The sequence below is a fragment of the Manacus vitellinus genome, unplaced genomic scaffold (genome assembly GCF_001715985.3).
Source record: "Manacus vitellinus isolate BGI_N305 unplaced genomic scaffold, ASM171598v3 scaffold_55_pilon, whole genome shotgun sequence".
Classification (NCBI taxonomy): Eukaryota; Metazoa; Chordata; class Aves; order Passeriformes; family Pipridae; genus Manacus; species Manacus vitellinus.
This window is the reverse complement of record NW_021940651.1, coordinates 2,844,099-2,868,465: the sequence shown is the minus strand read 5'-3', so window position 1 is coordinate 2,868,465 and position 24,367 is coordinate 2,844,099. Positions and strand designations below refer to the sequence as shown.

Below are 24,367 nucleotides of genomic sequence, written 5' to 3'. Positions count from 1 at the left end.
AACATGAAACAACAGAAGCGGAACCTGACTTGAGGAACATACACATGCAGACAGCACTTCTCTGACTCTGAAGAGCATTAATCTCCTGTATTCCCCAAGGAATGCGAGTGTAAATTGTGCAAGGATTGGAAACCGAGGGCTGGAATTGCTGCGTTTTCCTCATGAAGAAAGGGTTACCCAGCCACATGGCACTGTGGTTACTGGCTTTTGTTTTATAAGGAGGCTGAAGCACAAATTGATTAAATATAAAGCAGTCTGAAAATACGTAAGAAGTTGTTATGAATTTGTTTTCTGGCTCAAACTGCCGCATGTTCAAATCAAGTGATGTATCTCTCATAAAGCAAAAACTCTGGCAGAGCTGAAGATGGGAACCCAATCAGTCTATGCCCAGCTCACTGCTCCTTCATCCGCTAAGACACTTTTATAAAATGTCTTGAAATGGTTTCTTTCTTTTAATTCATTCCTACATAAAAGAAACCCAACCAAAAATGGACAGAAGTACTGTGAAATTTGGAAACCATTTGTATTCATGTGACTTACAGAAGAAGTGAGGAGGTTTATTTCAAACCTCCAGACAATCTCCCTTCACACTCCCTCCTTTCCCCAAACACAGAAAGCAGTCAGGGCTTGACTCATGGACTGTCTGATTATAATAAGTCTCATTTGGGACATAGAGCTTTACAGCGTGCTAGTGCACTATGTGCTTTGTCTGCCTCCATCATTGAGTTTTCAATTCCTGCTCTGTGCTGTGGCCTTTGACTCCGATGGCTAATTAAATAGCAAAATGTCTCACATAAGATTTTTTTTGGTCTTTTTAAACAAGTTTTTGGCAAATCAGAGAAATTAAGAATTGGAAGTGTGTTTATAGTAATTTTCATGGCAACAGAACAGTAAGTGCAATATTCATATTATGAATATGGCTCAGTATTTATAACTCTCCAAATATTTACAGAGATAAAGCCTTTAAACATAGCCCCAGCTTTCTGTCTTCAGTAGCAGTTTAAATAAATGTCATTTGGATAGGAGTTAAAATTTAGGGGAAAGGCAGCCATTTCTGGTCTCACTGCTGTCTCTGAACCCTGAAGGTTTTTTGCCTGGAACTGTGTTGCCCCTGTCCCATGTGAGCCAGTATTCGTCTTGATGTGCACCTCAGAAGCATTGACCCTTAATCAGATAATCCCTGATGGGCACCCCGTTGTCCTCAGATTTGCAAAGGTGAGAATTCAAAGTCATGCAGCTACTGAAGCACTAGTGAGCCACCAAATTAAAACGTGGCATTGAGGGAGGGTGTGTCTCAGTCTTGGAGAAGTCACTGATGTTGGCAGTGGCACTCCACCATGGCTGGGATGGGCACTGGTGAAGGGCATCATGCCCATCCCACTTGCGCTGACGGCACCCAACACACGCCCGAGGATCCCAGGCCTGCCTGTGCTCACCCACAAACAGGAGCGTGCTGGGTGCGAGTGATGCGTCAGCGGCATGACGAAAGGCAGGTTCACAAGTACAAGCTTGCCAGGGGTATCTGCCTAAGCATATGTAATAAATTCCTTTTACAGTGCTCTCGTGCTTTTTTTTAACTCATACACGGCCATGGATATGACTGTCCAAACTGAAAGCTGTTACGGATGCTGAGGGCAAATGTCTGAGCGAAAACTTAGTGAAGTGAGGGGTTGGGTAGTTTCAGGGAGGGCACTATTCCCAGACTCGGAATTTTAATCCTTGGAGTGTGATGAGGCAACAAGGTTTAGGGGAAGGACATTTCTTCAGTCTTGTGGTAGAAGATATCATGAAAGCACTAATGATTTCCTGGTGTCCCGGTCAATAAGGTACTCAGGACTTACAAATTCATTCTATTAGTAACTCCTTTTCTTACGGGCATTCCTCTTGTGAGTCTAATAGTTTTAGGAGGAGTGTGACTTGGGCTGGTTACTAGGTATGCATATTTTTGAGGAGGAAAATCCTTCCCAGAAATAGGGAGCAGCGTCTTACGGCTGTTTAGACAAGGAGATTTCATGGCTGTGCTGAGAGCCAGAAGCCACGAAGGCTGTTTTTCCCTGGATAGAGACTGAAATTACTTGTGAGCCAGTGACTGAGTGTACAGTGTCTTTGTTACATTAAGATTAATAATTCCTTAGCGTATTTGCAGCTGGAAGTTTTATATAGATCTTTATTCATCATGATGTGAACAGCTGCTCTTTTGCTGCACTGTTGAGTTAAGGTCCAAGTGGCAGCACTAGAAAGTGCCACATAAAACACACTCCTGCTGTTTCCATTCACTTTTCTCCCATCCAGCCCTCACCCTCACCCCAGGCTTGGCCTTTTGCAGGAGCAAGCCATCTTATTTTTATTTGTGGACCAGCTCTGACTACATTTGGCTCTTAAAACAGGGTTTGAGTGAATCCAAGGAAAATCAGTTTTAGAAAGGAAAAATAAATCCTGAAAGTAGCACGAAAAACTGTAGGAATTCCTGTTACAGTTTTATTTGAAGTAAGGGAAGGACTAAGGAGTAGTACCCTGTTTAGTCACACAGAGCATAATTTATTCATTTTTTTTGCCTAACTGTGTCAGATAAAGTTCAGCAAAATCTATCACAGCCAGAGAATCATCCCAGCTTCTAAGGAGGTGTTTTCTTTTCTCTTTGGTTGGTATTTGGGGGTTTGCTTTGTTTTACTGGTTTTTTTTTATTGTGAAGTCTGTCTGTTCTGCTGTTTTGAATAAGATGTTCCTCTTTTTTTGGCTTCTGCTCTCTCAGGAGCATCCAAGCTGCCCAAGTTTAGCACCTCCGTTTTGAATACACACTGACCAGGAGTCTAGAACTGAGCTTTGCACCTCATCCAAAAACCATCACCCCATATTGCTTGCCTGGTTGCTGGCAAAGGGAAGAGGTTCGTGGTCACCCTGGTCAGCATGATTTACCTCCCTCAGTCCTATGGTGCACAGCAGCCTGCGTGCTTCTGGGCCAGAGATCTAAAAAGCACAAGGAGCACATGGGTGGTATGGCACTGACTGAAACGTGTACTCCTGGAGTGTGTGAGGTTGAAGCTGGAGAGAAACAGCTGGAAAGAGACAGGGATGCTGCAACACTCCAAACCAAGACACGCGTTTCAGTGGTTCATCAGTGCTCTGTGGATGCTGCCTGTCTGGTTGAATTGCCACTGCCAGGTTTGCTTACTCATTGCCCTGTGGGGTCCTGCATCTCCAAACTCGAGGCTGCCAGCCCCTGCCTCGACTTTGCTCTGTAGCAGAGCATAGAGCTGCCTGCTGGTGCCCTGCTGCTACCCTGCAGCATGTGGAGCACCCCTAGATCTGCATGAGGACTGCCCAACTTCCTTCTTAAGCAGAGGAGTTGAGGGGAGTTTGAGCTGATTCCATAAGCCATCTCCCATGGCACCTGGTGTTCAGCCCTTAGGTTTTAGAGCGGAGATTGAGAGAAGACCCTCTGCAGCCCCCTACCTCGAGACATCTGAGGTGTGTTTTTTTCCTCAGGCCTCCCCTAGCAGGGGAATTCAGGGCGAAAATATATTGGAATACATGGAGGGAATTTTGCAATGAGGAGGGCAGTCTTTTCCTGACTTTTTTTCCCCAGAGGCATAGGTTGCTGGTACCTTGAGCCTTCAGCAGCAGGTCCCTGGGCGTTTTCAGCCCAGGGGCATGGTGGCAGGGCAGTCCAGGGACTGCCCAGGCAAAGGTCAGGCAGAATCTCTGCAGTGTACACGAGAATAGATGCCTGGGTCTCCTGACCTCACCCTCTTTGCCTGCGCTTCACATGACAGTCATTGCCTGCAAGATCAACTTTTCCCTCTTGCTGTTTAAACCCATGATCTTACGTCTTTGAGTGCTTCTACGTGGGAGCTATAACTAAATTCTTTTTCTTGAAAATCAGATTGATGACCCAATTTTTATGCATGCTTGATGCTCACAGCTGAAATCAATACCCAAAATGTTTGTGCACTTTCTTTGTAGTTTAGACAGCTTGATCTTCGATTTGATTTTAAAAAATCAGGATACTGAGCACTCATTGATGGTCTTTTATTGGGGCTGTATATTAGATACACTTTTAAAACATGACCATTTGTTTCATTTTCTCATTAATCATGTGCAGTTACTGTAACAGGAAAAAAAACCAAACCTGCTCTTTGAGAAAGTTAGCAATAAAGTTGTCTGTTGTGTAGCTCCCTAAACTCTAGCTTAAAGAGACAAGCAGCAATTACATAAAAATTGTCACTATTTTATAGATTTTATTCTTTTTGAGCTTTTTTAGAAAGCATTGGAATTGCATTCCAACACACTGATGGGAAAAAAAGGGAAAGAAGCCCTCTTTCCCCAGACTGGGTAGTTAGTCTCACTGATGATTCTCTCCAGACTGACTCAGGTATTCCTTGAACATGTTCTGGAAGTGCAAATGGAATAGACAGATGTGTAAGGCATTACTGAGCATAAACACTGCAGTACCTGCTGCAAGCAGCATGGCCATCAGTTACATGGTCAGGTAAGAAAATGTAGATATTGTTCTTAATATTTTTAGAGGCAAAAATGGTTGTATTTACTTGTTGTCTTTATTATATACCAAACATACAAAGAACAGGCACACACATTTCTAGAGGTATTGCTGATACAGAAGTTACCTATGGGGTTTTTTGACACATCTTTATCATTAAGGATGCAGCCCCTAGTAGCCTCAAGAGTCTCAAGCACAAGCTGCTGATTAGTTTTGAGGGGGAATACCAAGTCCCTGGTCATGCCCTGGCTTTGTTATTAGCGGGAGCTCTGCCCTGATGTGTTGGGGCAAGGCTAAGCCCTAAATTGTTCCCTAATGATTATTTAACATATTTGCAGAGTCCGTATCTGGAGGAATGCACCACTTTAGCATTTTTGCAGGAAGTACACTTAAAGGCTATTACATAGTGTAGTTCCATTTTTTCCTGACTGATGTCATGGGTGGTGCAGATGGTGTACCTGGCTGGTGTGTCCTGGGAGAACAGGACCATTCTTTCGGTGGCGTCCAGGAGCCTCTCTGGGCACAGAGGGCTCCTTGTTATGACAGGTAGCTTTCTGAGCATTTCAACAGATGCTTTGGCATGCCAAAAGCATAAAACACTTGGAAGGGAGCATGCAGAATATTTCAGCTGCGTTTCTTAAAATAAATGCTATGGCTTAAATAATAGAAATTTTTCTCACAGACTGTAGAATAACCACCGAAGCCAAAATAGCATTTGAGTTATTGGATGTGACATTTGCAAAAATTCCTCAAAATTTGGTAACTATAGCAAGGTTTGGGGAGGTTTTGCTTTTTTTCCCTAGTCCTTGTGTTGAGGTGAAACACCTCACCTCCTTCTGCTCATCGTTTTTCAAGTCTGTTTAATTCTGATTGCCAGCTTTAATAGATATGCACCAGACACGTTTGGAATCCAGGCAGGCTGGGTGTGCTCATGTCTGTGATAAACGTGAGGTTGTCATTGCTGTAGGACTGAATCGGGTAGTACCTTGTAGTCAGCTGATGGCTGTAAGGGGTGACAGCCCCGTTTCCTTCACACTTTGCTGACCACCAGAGGAAGATGCGTGGTGTTCCGTGCTGCGACACTGAACACACAGAAACATCCAGCCCCAGTGCATGGTGCGTAATGCATCTCCTCAGGGAAAGGCTGGGGTTTGATTTGGCACCCTGTGCCGAGATGAGCAGCAATCTGCTGGTGAGAATCAAGATGTGTTGGTGGGAGATGGCGTTGGGAAAGCGATGACAGAGAGGTGTAGGAATCCCAGGGAAAGCTTGATGCGGTGGCACAGTCACCCAACCTTTCCCTCGCTCTTGTGTAAGATGATGTAAGGTGACGATAAGCTTGACTGCAGTCGGTCCTGTTCTGGTGTTAATTACCAGTGACTGCATCGCTTCTGATAGAATTAGAGGAGTATATAATATGTCTACAATTAAGTCTGATTTTGATCTTAGCAACTTCAGACAATAAAAATGCAAATATCATTTAAGACCAGTTGAAATATTTTTAAGAGTATTGCTCAAAAAGGAAAAGAACAGAGTAATCAGTGGTTGGTCAGAACAAAACAATATGACCTGCTTTAGTTTCAAAACCAAACAAACTGACCACAGAGCTCTTGTCTGCATACTTAAGTTTTTCCTGCGTCTTTCCTTTGTACCAAATCAGGTGACTGCTGTATCACAGCCTTTATTTTGGAAGGGAAACTCATTCAAAAACATTGTGCTCCTGATCCTATTTTGCAAGTAATTCCTTTTACACTTCCATAGCAGGGGAAAGTACAGATCTTTCTACTTGGATCTATGTATTGCCAAGCAAAGCATGCTTGGTAGGAAAGACACATCCTTTATTATGAATGCCATAGCCGAGAGCACCTTTGTCACCCATACTGAGCCACTAAGTTATTAAGAGCTTTGGACTGTGTTGCACAGAGAAAAAGATAAAAATAGGGTGTCTGACGCACGCATCCCATGTTGCGCGCCAGGAAACTGAATCGCTATACCACCAAGTACAGTATCCCAGAGCATGTGTGGAAAATATGCATGGACGTGAACATGCGAGATCTTTCCTCACCTAGAAAAATGCTCAGTCACCCTTTTCCCTCGTCCCATTTTACACTGATCTTGTTTGATATTCCCTCTATGTGCTAGCAAATCTAACAGCTCTGCCTCTACTGGCACCACTCCTCTTGACATTTTGTTGAATGATGTGACAATAATATTGCTCTTCGATGTCTTGAGGGTACTGTACAATATTCTCGATGTGCCCAGCTGAGGGAGTAAGCAAGATCTTGCCCATTCTCCAGACATCTTCAGCGTTCTGAAAATTCCCAAAGTGCAACATTGTCTGTCACAGAAATCGTGTGCTGGGTGCATAATCTAAAATAAGTCATTCACAGTATGTGCTCCTTTAAGTGTTAATCCTTGCATTGCTTTCTTTTATTGCTTTTGTTGGCATACACAATTATGTGACATAATATAAAAGTAAATAATATGATGCAATGGGTAAAGCTCAAATGGAAATACAAATTTGAGATCAGATACCTCCTGCCACAGAAGACGACATAAAACTTGTGACATGAGTGTGAGTTTTGCCTGTTTTGAAGGCAGCAAAATCAATCATATAGTCATTACATTAGTCTTTCTGAATGTTTCTGGCACTTTCCACATCAGAGAGTAAGTAACTATGGGTGATGGATCCAAAGCGAAGCACAGAATGGCTCTAGGACAGGGCCTTTGAAAAAAGTAAACATAAATTCAGTTTGAAGATCACAAACCTTAAAAAACAGTGCAAAACATGCATCTGAGATCTTATTATTTATTCTCCAGCATGTGAACACTTCTCGGGGGAGGGCAGGTGTGCAAAGCTGAGGACTGTGGGTGTTTGATTGCCTCCTGGTAGGAAACCTGTGGGAAAAGCACAAGCTGAGACTCAGCAGTAGGTTACAAGATATGGCAGCAGCTGAGTTCAGATTTCAAGATAAAGCCTGAAATAGCAGAACCCAATGCAAGACCAAGGTTTTTGGTCCCCTTTGCCTGCATTCAGTAAAACATATGGGTACCTTGGTGTGCAACTTTGCTTTTGCTGAACTGAGATTTGAGTTACTCGCTAGTCTATTTTTACGTTTTAAGTGGCCTTGTAATTCAATATGTGTTTGTTTTAATTTTACACTCCCCATAAAAAGCACCCTCCATGACGAGTTGGAGAAGTGACCGCTAGTAATGCACAGAAATTTATTTGGCTGGCGTGTCACACTATCTTACTTTTCCCCCTGAAAAATTGCATGCTGCTCTTGACCAAAAATACCCCACGATACCTTGAGTCTGTTCCGTTACCTCAGCTTTGCTGCCAAGGCTCTGGAGATGCTGAGGCAGGGTAAGATCAGCCCAGGACAAATCTAGGTCACTCTGCCAGCCCAACTCATGCACACCGATGGAATTACTAAACAGGCAGGGCTACCATGCGAGGGGGCAGGGTGGTGATGTGTAGGACAGTGGCTTCCCCATGGCCACTGGCTGTACCAGGAGCACACCTGTGATCACCTACCGGCAGCTCGGGCTGCGTGTCTGTCTCTGGGGTATAAAGTCAGAAAGTCCTCTTTTTGCAGTGTAGTGCTAATGTTGGTGTCCAGGGTTGTAGGAAGCGGGTGTTCCAAGTGGGGCTGGACTGAGGCTTGCAGCCCATGGCACCCTGCTAAAGGCAATGTACAGGCATGTCTCTGCTTTTCTCTCTTCGTCACTTTGCTGATACTGCAGATTTCCAAACTGCCACTGGTGTGTTTTCAATGTGACAATACTGGTATGGAACCCCCTCATATATCACATCATATCACATCACAACTCCCTGTCTCTGAGCTGCCTTCATGTCGTGTCTCAGGAATGCAGAGCTGATAAAATACTGTAGTGCTGGAAATGAGCCTTGTTCTCCTCCTGACCCTACATCCTTCCACATCCATGTGCTTCAGGTAAGGGTATAAAAATTGCCACACAAATTGAAATGCTTCCTCTTGGCTCTTCTGACCAAAGTGAGCATTGAAAAATCCGCAGTATGCCCAATTAGTGATGGAAGATGTGTCTAAGCACAGCGTCCTTCCTTGCTCATGTGTTGGTCATCGTGGTACCTGAAACATTGCCTTCCTGTTGCCGTTCAGCATGTTTGATAATGGAGGGGAGGCTTTGTGCCTGTGTTAGCACCCACCAGAATTTTGCAGTGCTCAAGGAGTAAAAGTGACTCAAGATTTTTGTTTTTAATAGCACTCCTGATGTCAAATGGTAAAATACACTGGAGAAATAGCCAGAAATTATTTTTTAAGATTTAAGTAGAGTGAAAGCCGGCAAAATACAATACAGAAGTTACCTACAGGATTTGACATGAGTTTCACTGTTTGATTTTAGATTCATTTATTTAGCTTTGAACTTGCATGCACCATAAAACAAAAGTGTTGCTCCTCACCAAATTATGATAAATTTTGATCTATCAGATTCAGTGATGGTGCAGTGTTGGTGAATAACTCATGCCCAAACCCACCTGAACCATTCAGTGGGGAAACTAAACCTACAACAAAGTGATCAGGTTTGCTGTGGGATGGGGCATCTCCTGGGACAGCCCACCTTGTCCATGCTTCTCTTTCCTAAAGTTGCTGTGTCCTCTTTTCCCTTGGGACAAGGCTTCACAGGTATCAACTGCAAGATAACTATTTTGTGAGACTCATTTCCCAGTCTGGGGACTCCACAGCAGTGGCAACCCAGAGTAGCTTCTGCAGGAGATGGTGGAGATTAGGTCAGGCTCTGCTCCTGTTCCCTCCCCAGTCTGTGGCGGAAATAACTCGTTGTCATCAGAGCAGTCACTGTAATATGGTCAGGCCCAATAGCTTCAATGAGATTTCTGTGTGATTATAACAAGAATTTGACACACATGGTGAGCTACTGGTTGTGTATACGTGATCTGTCTCTATGCTGTCCCGGGAGGTATTTACCAGCATAAAAATCGGTTAATGAGGGGACGAGTCACAAGTAGCAGCCTGCTGCTGCATGAGGGATGACCCAGGAAGCATGGGGATGGATGAGCTGTGTCCTTTCCACTTGCAAACTCCATCAGTTTTGCCTCCCTCAGTACTGGGAGGGAACATCGTGGTTTTTTGTCGAACACTGCGGCAGAATTTATGCAAAGTTTTCTGTGGATGTAGCAGGAGTGCTCAAAAGCGCAGCCCATCTAAAGTGCCTCAGGTCCTTTAGGATAATGAGACATTTTCTACGTGCACCTTTTTATTGTACTAATATTACATTGCAGGAAAAATGGAAGGGGGGAACTTAACACATCACACCTGTCACAAGTCCTCTCCTTGAATTAGGCTCTCTCGCTTATAAAAATTTAATTGATTCCTAGCAGTTTATGTGCATCGTGCTCAGTGGGCGTTTTCTGTTCTCTTGCCAGCTACATGGTTACTTAGAAAGCGAGCCGCTCACGCTACAGCTGTTCATTGGGACTGCAGACGACCGCCTGCTGCGACCCCATGCTTTCTACCAGGTTCACCGAATCACCGGGAAGACCGTTTCCACCACCAGCCACGAAACAATACTTTCCAACACCAAAGTCCTGGAAATTCCACTTCTTCCAGAGAACAACATGAGAGCAATGTAAGAGTCAGGCAATATATCTGACATCTAGCAGTTTCCTCTTGGTCTTGGTCACCTCGCTTACTTTCTTTTGGTTTTGTTTCTTTTTTTTTTTTGTACACGATTTTCCTTTTCCTATCTTTTTTTTTTTTCCTAAATCTCTCTCTGTAATAGAAGGTTTTCACAACTTTACTGGGACAAATTGCCCCTAAACGGCTTAACAGCAAAATGAACTTCACAAATATTTATGACAACTGATTGCTTTCATTCTAGAGTTTCAGCCAATGTACTTATTTGCCATTTAAAATAAGTATCTCAGTTACCAAGCTGTAAATATCTCCTACCTCAGCTCCTGCATTTAGTTTCTAAATATGACACCTCTTGCTCCTATACGCACTAGCACAAGGAACAGAGCCTATTAAAATTTATCTTTGGATGTCAAAGGAAACTCTTAGAGAGCATTTCCAAGTACCCTCTTGGTTTTTTTGAGACAAATAAAACCACTCATTTCTCACATAATAAAACTCAGCATTTTTATAGCATTTGTTTAGAAGTAAGTCTTCTAGAACTAAGAAAAGTTACCTCTGAGAACCTTTACTCAAAGGTGATGCAATTTACCGATGGGAGTCATTAAACTGGGATAAGTTTAGTCCTATGCAAAAAAGCAGGTGTGGATTTCTGAGTTAGTAGGAGTGATAATTAAATGCTGTGTAATTCTATTACACATGGGTAAATGTCATTATAGCATTGTATTTAAAGGTTGAAATATCCCTCTGTGTATGTGACATACATGAGACACTCCATATTATTTAATCCTGTCCTCTTTGTCCCCCTCCTTCAAATCATTCTAGCCCTTTTCTGAGTTATCTCACCCCTCCTTCATATGATCCTAACCCTTATCTGAGGTGTCTGCCTTGGGAGGAATTTCTGTGTGCTTGCATGCAAGTACAACTCTCAATGTGTGTGTAAGTATAAATGTATTCATATTTATATATAGATGTATGCACCTTTGTGTACATCTATAGGGAGATAGAAAGACAAGTAGAAGGTAGACAAAAAGCAGTCCTGAGCCCCACCAAACCAAATGCCACAGGAAAATCACAATTTCACTCCTTGTTATTCATAGAGTTTTCTATGCCTTAATGAAGTGGAAAATGGTGTCAGACACCTGAAGTCCTTCTGCACATAGTGGTTATTAGAAGCTGGTTTGCAGTGTCATGTACAACATGCCTCAGAGTGCCTCACGTAAATAGAACAGCCAGAATATGTTTAGCTGCATTGCCAGCTGGGCTTAGAGTGATCACTCAAAACCCAAGGACCTCTCTCAGTGCATTGTGTTAAAAGTCATGACAAGCCTACAAAATTATTGGCCCCATTTGCTGTCATCGTAAACTGACACAGCTACATTGACGTTAATGAAACTTCACCAATTTGTACCCAAACAACATTTATTTGGCCCTTTACTTATCCAGTTTGAATCACATTTTTGGCCATCTAGGAACATTATTACCATTTCAATCATCTTTCACCCTAAAATAAAGGTAGTTACACAGTTCAGGAGCCAAACTGAATATTTTTGTGGCATGCATGCCAGATTGTAGTAGAACTCTCTCAAGAACCACGAACAATGCTTTGGTGTATGTAAGCCTTACACATCAGTAATCTAAAACCTCATGTAGCACTAACAATGAATTGAAATTTGGAGCCAAGGACTTTTCTCAAACATAGTTTGTGTGTTCAGGCCTTGATTTAGGGAAACACCAAAGCTCATCTGCACATCTAAGTTTTTGCACACTTAGCTGTTCCTATTTACTTCAGATTTTCATATCCATGATTTAAAAACCTGAATTTAAATGCTTTTTCTCCTCTGAGCTTTATTGGCTCTGAATTGAATCTCATTAAGTACTGTATTTATTTTACAAGTGTTGCTATAGGAGAGACAATACTGAGAAATGCACTGTTTCTTCCGTAGCTTAAGGATCTTTGCATAGAATTTTGACATGGGTACAAATATTTCATAATTCTTATGGCTTCACCTGCTAATATGCATTGTTGAGGAGCTTTAACACTTTCATTAGTTTCTTTGATCATATCAGCAAGGGCATTTTTTAAATTCTGAAATCCATACTTCAGAAAAAATGCAGATCAAAACCATGCTGCCATAGTGCTTGTTTGCAGTTTGCTTCAGAACAGAGCTTCAAAGGTCTGGAGGGGGAATTAAACTCTTTGAATGCAAAATAAAATTAAACTATGCATATTCAGTGTAATAAAGTGCATGCCAGAGACCAGTACCCAGAAGAAATTGCCATGTAGGCTTTGTAGTCATGGCCAAGGCAGAGGTATTTTTGCAGTGGGTTTTTGAGTGCGTATGTTTATATGTCTTTTGTTCTGGGAACTTCTTCTGTTGAAATTTTCTTTGACAAAAATCCTTACTTGTAAGCTCATCCAGGAGGAAACCAAAGTTAAAAAAAAAAAAAAGAGAGAGAGGTCAGAAATAGTAATAGTTGTATCTGATGAAAAGCACGTTTTTCCCTAATGTGGAGGGAGGACTCTGAGTTTAGTGTTTTTCATGCAGAGCTTCACCTCAGTGCTCAGCTTGGGAGTATTTCCAACTCGTTCAAATACAAACACATTGACAGTAGAATTGACCTCAGGGACAGCTGTGCTCATTAATAAGCATTTTCAGGACTTTGCCCTAGATTAAAAATCATGTCAGATTTTTCTCCAAATTAGTTGTAACAAGTGCAATTGTAAGTAACCCTGCGTTCTACATTAGTAACGCTGTCTGCACCGTCATCTCATTCTATTGACTTTTCTAGTCTTGCTATTTCTTTGGGTTTTTGGTAGTCCTTAAGCACCATCCTGACAGGATGTGTTGAGGAGGAAGAGTCTTTTAGATTTTTTTCCTCTGAGAACTGAGGTAACATCCTAAATTTGTGTGCTAAATTGCACCTACTACCTGTTACTGCAGATAGCCCCAACTTAGCTGCTTGTGAATGCAACTACTAGGCTAAACAAAGCGCTGTGTTCAGCCGGGTCATTGGGCTGCGTCTGACTCAGTTTTTTAAGAAGAGCATACAGGAGAGAGGGAAGATGTTGCACACTCATGCCTTCCTGAAGTCTGCTTGAAATTCATTGAATTGCTCTGTGTTTCCTTTTGGATAGCATCGACTGTGCTGGGATATTAAAGCTCCGAAACTCTGACATCGAACTGCGCAAGGGAGAGACGGACATCGGTCGGAAGAACACACGTGTGCGGCTGGTCTTCAGGGTTCATATCCCACAGGCCAATGGCAGGACCCTCTCTTTGCAAGTAGCCTCCAACCCCATTGAGTGCTGTAAGTAGCAACAAACATCCTCCTTTTGCTGGGTATTATCATAAAATCATTTAATCAATAAGATTGAAAAAGACCTCTAAGATCATCAAGTCTGACTGTTAACCCGGTACTGCCACATCCACCACTAAACCGTGTCCCCAAGTGCCACATCCACACGCGTTTTGAATAGTTTTGAACACTTCAACCCCATAGGCAGTCTTTATCCACCAACATGCTCTACATTGGTTTTGCATTACCTGTCTAGTCAGTGAACTTTAAACTGCTTTCCAAAAGTATGTGGTTTACATTGAGAACAGAATACCCTTGTCTTGCATTGACTGCTGTAGAAAAACACACACTTGAAGCAAAAGTAGAGAGCAGTTAAACCAAGAGTAGACCTGGGAGTGACAGGGTCTTTGATTTTGGTGACTCCTTATCCTAAAGGTAACTGCTATAGAAGTTCTGGAAAACATCTCTCCTGCCCTTTTCACTGTCTGTCTCCCCATCATACAGCAAAAACCAGCAAACAAAACCCTTTGATGGGGAGCTACCAGTACACTAGAGCTGACACACTGGCACAAGCTGCCTGCGGCTTCAGAAAACCTCCAGAAACCAGGTTTCTGCACTGGGGTCTCTTTGATTGAACAGACTGCATTTTATCAGATACACTGAGACACCCTCCAAAGACACCTATATCATTCTTGCTCTGTAAGCCTCATCAGCCACCCCCACTCAAAACAAAACCTGTTTGTTTTGTGTAGCTTTAACATTTCAGGATAAGTGGTGGAAGCTGAATTTTTGTCTAACTCCCAGTGCTAATTTGGTCGGCTGGATGGACCAAAACAATTTTTTAAGGTTCTGTCAAATTTCACAAAGGGGATCTTTCTGATGCTGACAGAGTAGGGGGTAAACTTAACATCTGGGGGTATGTGTGGGGTGAGCTCTGGCAGAGGGGATGGAGAAGAAGACCTAATCATCCCTAACTCCATTCATGCTGGAGGGCAAAGCAAAAAATGTGAGGAGTCATGGTTTCATCCTGCTGCTGTTGAAGTTTAGAGAGCTTTTCAGTTGCTATATAGCAGGATAAGGCACAATTTAAATTGATCCTGAACTGGTCTGTGCAAAGGTGCCAAGCTCAAGGAGCCACTGAACGTGAAGCCAGATGGATTTGTGTCAGGGAACTGTAGCTTTGAGTGTTGTGTAATGAGCAAAAGCATGGCACATGGCTGCTGAAAAAAGGGGAAAACAGGAGAAAAAATAAGTGATAGTGTTATTTCCAGTGCAGAATGTGGAATAAACTGGTACCAAAAACTTCATACATTTCTTAGTGCATGTAACTCAGGGAGAAACCATATAATCTGGATAAAGTATCACATCATCCCTTGAAGCAGCGCTTTCTTCATGTCCCACTTGAGGGGGCATAAAATGTGCCACAAGAATACCAGATTCTGTTTGCATGGAACCTTGTGTGCTTTGACACTCAGGTTCTTTTGGAAATATGTTCACTAAAGTGCTGGATCACAAGGGCCATGGCTGCTGCTGCTGCAAGACAGTTTGCGGAATTGACAATACAATGTATAGTGATGGAAACGATATAGTGACTGAAAAAAATTTTGAACATGCATGGTTACCTTGTCATGTGTGCCTTGTAAACACACAGCATAAAAGAAAATTGTTTAAAATAAATGAATTTCAATAAAAATATACTTTTTAATATAGTACAGATCGAATTGAGTTTTAAAACATTTGTTCTTTATGAGTCTTTTGAATCTGTACTGCTGTTTAACCCTATTGTTTACAGTCAGGGCACTTGAAAACAAAACATGTTTCCTGCAAACCTTCTGACCTTTCTTTGTTTCTGTATCAAACTCAGCTTATCTTATGAGGGCAAGCATTAAGTTACTTACTAGTGCAGTATTTACTTTTTTGTGTATGTTTGTGGTTACCTTTTTTTTTTTTTAATCTTCTATATAACTCTCCAGCTCAGAGATCTGCCCAAGAACTGCCTCTGGTGGAGAAGCAAAGTACTGACAGCTTTCCTGTTATTGGAGGGAAAAAAATGGTACTTACTGGTCATAACTTTCTGCAAGACTCTAAAGTCATCTTTGTGGAGAAAGCGCCAGGTATGTCTTCAGTCTAGACTCTGGTCTGTCTTTTGCCCCTTTTTAAAGTCTATGTCAAATGATGAAAGCATAAATATGGTAATAGCATTTTTTTCTGTACATAATATGTTCTCCACGTCACTGGGCAAAGCTGTGGAAGTAATCCCAGCCGTGCCTAATGCTGAGGTTTTACACTGTGGCAAGTGTAGTTACAGGTAGACAATAGCAGCATTGAAAGTCAACCTTTGCCATTTGTTTTTGTAGCAAACCATGACTGTAGCAGGTAGGGCCTGTGAAGGCATTGGAAGCCTCTGGTGCCAAGTCCCCATAAAGCCTGCAATACTGTGCATCTTCTTAAACATTTCTGTAACTTGTGGAAGAGAGAGCGACGCTGCTGCTGGTGTGGGTGCACATGTGTCTCCTCCTGTGGTGGTGGAGACTGGTGGCACTTAGAAGGTGCTGGCTGAGGAGGACTTGGAGCCCACACATGTTCATTTGAAGGACATGTTTCTATTCTGTCCTAGGACTGGGGGAAGGATACAAGTGCCCACCTGCTCCTGCAGGGGGCTGGGGAAAGGATACAAGTGCCCACCTGCTCCTGCTGTGCATTCATAGTGGGACTGATTTTCCTGGAGAAGGATCCCAGGCCAAGCTGAAGCAAGGCAAAGAACATGGAGTAGGAGCAGGAGTAGGATGTGTCTGCAGGAGCCATGGGGTACCTGCAGGAGCAGTGGATCACCGGGTAAAAATGCATAGTGTGTGTGTATGCCCCCTGTGGGAATAGGTAGTGGGAGCAGAGCTGTGAGTCAAAGTCAGGCTCTGAAACAAGACTGTTAAGGATAGTTTTGAGTCTTGTTTTGGAAAGGGTTTCCCTAGCGCTGGCACAAGCTACGGATTCCTCAGCTGCCGACTGAACCCCCCCCCTGAACTTTAAACAGTCTTGGGCACTCCTTAGGCCGACAGCACTGGCTTTGACAATGTGCTTGTTTAACCCTTGATGTCCACAAGGTTCCCACGCTTTTCTCTTGCCCACAGTCCCTACCAGCAGCACAGGCAGTCAGGCCATGGGGCAGGATGGCAGGACAAGCAGGGGAGGGTCTAGAGGGCAAGACTTCAGGTCTTTGGGCTCAGCAAGCTCAGGAGAAGAGCAGAAGACTTCTCTGAAGTTTCCCAGTGGAGTCCTGGGTTGGTGAGGTTTAAGTCACACCCAAAGTGCGCATATGGGATGGAGGTAATGCCTTGACGCCTCGGGGAGAGACAGTGGCACTATTCCTGTGACCCCCAAGCACTAAAGACATTTGGGCTGTGACTGCGACATCAACAGAATGTCCTTTTTGTTTCTTAAGAAAGTTGAAAAAGAAAGGAAAAAAGGTGGTATTGCAATTTAAAAAACCTGAATTTTGCTCTCTCCTTGGATCAGCAGGGGGGGGAGAAAATGACTGTCTACTTTATATTTAAACTTCCTTTGCTGCACAGAACTGGGTTAGTGTGACATGTCAGGAGTGGAGTCCTCGATCTGTCTCATTACAGGAAGGAAACCACATTAGAGGGTGCTTTCCTTCGTACTTATTTCGTCTCCTCTTCCTTTTTTGAGTTAGAAAATTTTGAAGTATCATGTCCCAAAGGATTGTGATGGTGATGCTCTTTGCCCGCCAGCAGGTACCACAGTGGAGATTTGAATACTGTCTCCCTTTGCATTAAGTACCCTAAAAGCAAGATATTCAGTGTGTAGCTTTAAGTTACAGAATTTAAGGTCCTTCCTGGATTTAGTAGTCTCACGGTAGGTTTGTTGCAGTTGCAGGGCAGTGCAACCTCACGGAGGTACAGTCCAGGGGCTGAACCTTTAAAGTCGAGAGTCTGTAGCGTCTCCAGCAGCTGCAATCATGTTACTAGGAGTGACACACAAAAAGCAAAGTTGCTGACTGATCTGGGCTGAGCAATTTTTAAGACTTCTGTGGTGAATTGTGTGCTACGCTGCCTGACACAGCTCAATGCATTGAAAGCAAACAAGAGCAATGCATCATTGCTTTAGTGGCAGAGTGCTCCGTCTGGATTTTTGAACAGAGTCACTGTGTTTAATGTCAAATGAACAAGCATTAGCAGCCTTCACTTTTGTAAATCAGCACGAGGTGTTTCTTTGCCTTTCAGCTCTTGCACGTCAGTGAAAGTAGGTCAAGAGAAGGAACACCAACATACTTTCTCTTTCTCTTAGAGAGCTGGTTATGAACTTTTGTGAGACATTCATTAGTTTTGCTGCTTTTACCACTTTTGTTTTTGAATTTGGAATGTTAATCACGTTCCTGGTTGGTAGCAGCCAAATACAGCTATTACAAAGTATTAGATCACAGGAATCCTTGGGCTTATAAAGAGAACGTATCTTTTGTGTAAAATTTAAATATTATACTATATGAACTCATGTCTTCAGTCCTCACTCTGACAGAGTGCCCAAGCCAGGAGGCAGTCTCTGGAAGCTCATCTAATTCCTGCTAGTCTGCATACTTAATTGGTTAACTCAAAGAGTTTGAGAACACTTTTGTTTGCCTTTCTCCCTCCCCCCTCCCCCCACCCATCTGAATAATTGAATAATTTCTCTAAGTCTGCTGAGTGTTTTTCCAAGCATGAGTCCCAAGCTTTCAGTCTTCAGGGCTAGCCCTCAGCTGTTGTAGTCTCTGGAGGAATGGCATTATCCTGGCCTCCTTTCCTGGGGAGTCAGTCTCAGCAGTGACTCATACAAGAGGGAATCCCTGAAGAATGATCAAATCAATCCTTCTGCTGCGGAGGCAGTGGCTTGGTGCTTTCAGCTTAACCCATTACTGGCTGCCTCAGCCCAGAGGCACGTGAAACAGAGCAAAACAAACTTTGCAGGCCTGTGACTCTGTGTCTCACAGAGGAGGAAGGGATGAAGGCACGGCACACTGAAAGGACCAAGGGAGAAGCGCTGTGATGACCTCTGGAAGGAGAAGCCCTCACGGTTGAGGTCCAGTGCTCAGGCAGAAGACCCCCCTTTGGATAAATAATAAGAGTGTTCAGAAGTGAACTAAATTTTGCTCAAGCCTTTTACAGTACCATAAAAAAAGTTCTCAAGTGTTGAAGTGAGTCCTTATTTTACAGGATTTTGAGCAATGCTCTGTTGCTTACACATTAGGCCATATTTTCCAGTGATGAATGATGGTATAAAATGATCATCCAAGAAATCTAGTGGTAGTGAAAATGTGAATACTAAATGTACTTTGAGAGGTTTCACTCTTAAATGCAGAATTTCCTTAGACTGGGGAGCCCCACAATTACTTTGTCTCTTAAATATTACACTAATAATTGTTTTTCCTATATTCTTTCACTTTCTCTTTGTAGTCATGCTTTTCTCTTCCTGAGATTCAAAAGTGGTGTGTGTGTGTCATGGTTGTTGGATGCTACGTTTAGGATGTCCATCACCTATCTGTTTTTCACCAGAAGAATTAGTACTTTGTAAAATATAAAAAAGTCTGCAATTTCTTACTGGCAAAGGCCCTTGATGTCTGTAGGCTGGGATTCACTGTGTAGGCAAGGTGTGCATTTTAGTTACAAAAGTAGATGAAATGAAGTTGGTGTTTGTTAGCTACGGGAGGAAGTGTTTGTCTAGGAGAGGCAAAATGTTTCGTGTTAACACATGCATCTGCATGGATTGTGATTTGGAATTACAATAAAAGACTGACTTAGTTCCTTATAATTTAAAAACTTTTTATTTGTCAGGCAACAAAAATCAGAAAATGCAGAGGTGTTTGAAGAGTGTGTTTTAATGACTATATCTGTCAGTTACCTTTTTTTGGTAACAAATTCTACAAACACTCTGTTTTCAAAGCTGTTTTTTTAAAAGTAATACGAATTACTGAGCACAAAACAGAAAAAAAGCCTAACGGAAGCAATCAGACTGCTGGCTCTTAGTATATCAGATTATGATTAGAGATCTATAAAACTGAGTGTGGTAGAAAAATCCTAGTTTTCTTCCCTCTGTTCACAAAATGTATCCTGTAACAGATGAGTGAAAGCTCAGTGATGAGAGACAAAGCCCATATCCCAAGAAACAAAGCACAAGAAAGTTATGGGTATGTCTTCTTAGCATGCTGTAGGATGTTTTGGGTTAGAAAGAATAGCCCAAGGTATTTTGGGATTTAGAAAGAACCTCATCCTGAGATCTGAAAGGGTTAATCTACCCTGCAAATTACTCCTTGCTCAAAAATTGCTTCTTGTTCCTGTAGCTAGAGTAGTTTTGACACTGGAAGTAACTCAAGTATTTCTGGACTTCGTGGATTTGACCAAGTCTAGACATACCTAAGAGATCAGGTTAAACTGACTGAATCTTCATTATTATCAAGTTGTGATCTGTGGGAAGAAATAGTCGTTTGATGTATTATTATTAATTATCATTCGATTGGGCTACCACTAGTTAAGTTAGAACTCCAAACCCATTTCTTTGCTTTTGTGCTTAGTGATGAGAGCTCAAGACAAGAGATTTAAGGAGCCAAAAGACCGAAATGTAACATTCATCTTCTCTATGGGATTAGTTTCTTGAATAATACTGACTTTGAAATTCTTATTCTGGGCTGTAAATGTTGAGGGCCACTTTGTCCTGGTCAAAGGCCTGCATCAAAGCTTCCCTATAACAAATACCCCTCCCTGAGGATGCATCACTCTCTGATGGACATTTATAGAGTTCACAATTTGTAATGCTGTATCTCTGAATAACTCCAGACTTACAGACTTTAGTGGTTTTGAACGTGTTGTTATTTACTGCAACTTCAAATAGACAGTAATCCTAGCACCTACACACTCTGTAACCTAATTGCATAATATCCTCAGCTATTGTGCCCAAAGCCTTTGACACTCAAAGTTCCTGAAAGACAGAGAAATAAACAGCACATAAGCAACATTTCCTCTAGGGATTTTTCTCTGTTTTAATAGTTTCAAGCAATTAAAGTGCTTTTCAGATTTAGTTATTGCTTCCAACTGTTCCTTTTGCTCCTGTTTTTATTTTGTTAAATGGATTTTTCTGTCAAAACTGTTCCTCTTCCCTGCTGGAACAGGTTTTGCTCTTAGAACATGAGGTACTGATGTGTAATGGTAATAGTTATATTAGAGCAAATGAAAGATGACTGGGTGCAATCAGCAATTATTTTTTTGTATATATGCCAAAGAAAATCATCTTTCTTTAAGTATTTCAGATGGGAAAACTTGCAATTTGCCTCTTGTTAAATGTGTGGTCAAGCTTGGTCAGCTGAATGTTTGCACAAAGGAAATGCAACATGGAAAAAGAAGGAAGCTGGATGAATTTAGGTGTCCACTCAAGCATTTCACAGTTTTTTGTTCCTCTCAAATTTTCCTTTCTCTGGGAGAGATTAGAGTCAATCAATTGCTGCTTAAAGATATACATCAGTCTGATAAATTCAGTTCTGTTTCCTGTATGTCGTGTGAGCAGCATTTACCTTGTTGTATGGCAGCTAACTTAAATGCAGTTTTTTAGCTTCAGGAGAGTGGAAAATGATATGTTGACGAAGCATTTGAGTTCCTTGTGGATGGAACAGATGCGTTGGGGAAGCATGTGTGCTTTTTGGTTTGACTTAGATACACTGTGGAGCTTAGGTTTTGGAGTCTGTTTTGACGTGATGCGATGTGATGTGATGTGATGGGGAGACGGGTGACCTGAGTCTTGGCAGAGCTCCATTTGGTAAAAGATCTTACATTCTCAGAGATCTTTCCATTGCTTTTTCCATTGCCAGTAGCAGTCACAGTTAGGGGGGCAACTGGCCAAGAAGGGGTCATGTTTCACACGGGTAATCATACTGTAGCTCACATAATAAATAAGCAAGTGGCAAAACTCTTTCCCCCTCTAGTCAGATGGGCAGATACTACATAATTTTGTCATTATCTGTCAGTTTATCCAAGTTCAGGACCGGCATTGTAGTTGGCAGTGAGCAATTCAATGCTGACTCATGCGCATTGAGGTTAAAAATTCGGGAAACTAGATAAACTGGAAACTTCAAAGGCATACAAGTTGGGAGCATGGAGTTCACATGAAGGTCACTTGAACCTAGTTCCTAGAGATATATTGATAGCTGAAGGGGTTTCTGGCCACTGCCCAGAAATAGATATCCTTGGGCGAATAGTGTCATCAGATGATGGAGTCATTTGATGGTGGAACCCTTTCACGTGCACGAAGGAGTAGTGATTGCAGCTCGTAGGAAATGTCAGCACGTTTCAGTTTTTCCTGGCTGTTTAGTCTAGGGAATGGTGAAGACAGAGTGGGACAGCAGCCATACACATGAGATGGTGTCAGCAGCAACAAGCCTCATCCAGACTGTTGCTCTCACAGTGAAGAGTGAGATCAGTCAATCACAGATACTTACTGTGGTCAACAGAGAAATAGGGAATAACCATGTGGTCTCAAAAGTCACTTGCCTGAGTAATCCTGTAAACTTTTTATTATAGAAAATGTGGCTGAATGCTGCAAGTTTATTCTTTCATGTCTTCCAAATGAAGTGGCTTCAAAGAGCTGTATCTGTGCAGTCAAAGCTTTGTCTCTGAGCTTTTACAACTAGCACAAGATTTCAAATAGTTTTTACTGTTACTGTTCCAGTAGGACCCTCTGTCCAAATACACAGCCCTTACAAGAAAGCTGAGAGTCTAATGAAGCGATCAGTGCATACAGTGGAGGAAAGAAGTATGGTGAGTTGACCTTGGCTGGATGCCAGGTGCCCACCAAGCTGCTCTCTCACTCCCCCTTCTCAACAGGACAGGGGAAGAAAATAAGATGAAAAAGTTCATGGGTGAAGATAAAGACAGGGTGATTGCTTATCAGTTACAGTCATAGGCAAAACAGGCTCCGCTTGGGGAAAATAGTTTGTTCCCAATTAAAAATAGAATAGGATAGTGAAAAACAAAAGGTAAAACTGAAAATCACCTTTACTCAGGTGGACATCACAGGAAAAGCGGAGAGAGATGAGGGAAGAAGATCATGTTCCTTTTAGGTCTATTAAGGAACTAAGATTACACCTTCAAGAACAGTGTGGAAGAAAATATAATTACATTTAAGAGAGGAATAGAGAGATAAGTCATTTTCAAAGTATGCCTTGTTCCTGGGAAGCTGATGTCAAGATGGAAAATCAGAGGAGAGGAGGAGGAGGGACTTCTAAGATTGAGCCTGACGTTCTTGGATTAGAGAGACAAAAAAAGGGACATGAGGGGGACAATGAGATGGAAAAATATAAAAATGCTATTCAAAAGCCTGCTGTTTAGACTCTGCTAAAATGTCACAAGGAGTTGCCATAATGGGATATTTCTGGAAGATGTCAAGTTGTGGTCATAAAAATAAAATGAAGAGTCTCAAAAAGTGATCAAGAAGGTTGAAAGCATTTGGATCAAACTTACACCTTAAGATCAGAAAGAACTAGAAGTAGCTATAGTACAGGTGGCGGTGTTGGCATCCAGCACAGAAGTAGAGGAAAAGAATTATTCATGGAAGAAAAATTTGGAACTTGATTTAAACTGGCTGTGAGGTTTGTTACTCCAATAGTCTGAGAAAATATGATACAGATTAGACCGAAGAAGATGGACCAGGAATATTTTACTCAGTTTCAGCTGCAGAGTCACAGGTTCAGCCTACTAGAGCTTCACAAAGGAAAGTAAAATTGTGAAGACAAGGAGATGACGTGAATGTAATCAAAACCAGAGTGAAGTACTGTCATGACTGCTGGTGGGTGGCTGTGCTGAGTGTGCTTTGTTTGACCTGCCTGCTCTAGAGAGATTTTTCAGGGATGTCAAGCTTCAGTTTTACTTGGAATTTGTGTGTCTTAGACCTGGAATTACTTAAAGTTGTTAAATAAAACCCTCGGACCAACAATAATTTGAATAGAGGGAGGTGCCAGAGAACACAAATTGCATAACCAGCTTCCATTCTGCTGAAAATAGTATCTGGCAAATCATTCCAATGGTTTTGGCTCAAAATGAACACCAATCAGTCAGTTGTCAGCACAGTGCCTCCTTTTAATTACCTGAACTAAAATTACAGTTCATTTGCAAACACTTGAACTCAGAGTAATTAAGTCTGTTAGACATACTGTGGTAAAAGCAGCTGAAAAGCCTCACCATTTAGGCAAAGTGAGTCCCTCAGCTTTTGGCTTGCCCAGATGAGCAACCAGAGAGGAAGCACATGTCTGGCACAGATGCCAAAGTACTGTAAGATGCAGTTTGTGCTGGATTTCTATCACCTGGTCGCTGCATGACTTTTTTATTGTTAATTTAAGGTAAAGAAGAGAGAAAAAGTAACTTGAGAGCATCCTGTTAATGACAGGTACACCTAAGTCTACATAGTATTCAGCTCAGTACTGCAAAAATGTATAGCTGAAGGAAGGGACAAAATACATATGCTGCAAAAATGCTTATGAGGAGACACAAACAAATGCAGCACCTTTGATGTGGAAATGAAAATAGGTCAGTTATGCCTGAATCCTGCTGTGCATGGATGGGTGGATGCCAGAAGACATGCCAGGGATGGGGAGCGAAGCTGTAGGGGAAGTCTCTGCAGCAGGACAGTAGGCTGTGAGGAGGGCAGAAGAACAGCTGCGGGACTTCCTGGCAAGGGAGAGGAAAATAAAGTAAGCAAAAATCTGACTAGCCATGTGGTCTCGTAGCAAAAGTAGTGAAAATAGCAAAGTAGGGAGATCAAGGTCGTTGGAGAGGCAAACAGGGATGAGGTGCTGGGCAGTAGGTAGGCAGGCCATGACACCAGCAGGAGCAGCAGCAGGAGGTAGAGCTGCTCTGAAGGTGGCTCTGGAACCAGGAGGCATATTACTGCTCACAGAGCCCTAAGA

General features: G+C 42.3%; 1 protein-coding gene across 1 annotated transcript in view; it reads left to right on the top strand.

The window, feature by feature from the left end:
* Positions 1-24,367, top strand: part of NFATC1 (nuclear factor of activated T cells 1) — a 101,633-nt gene that overhangs the window by 25,329 nt on the left and 51,937 nt on the right. The window contains 3 exon segments of the mRNA XM_018081667.1: positions 9,924-10,126; positions 13,271-13,443; positions 15,405-15,545. Coding sequence (XP_017937156.1) covers positions 9,924-10,126; positions 13,271-13,443; positions 15,405-15,545 — 517 coding nt within the window.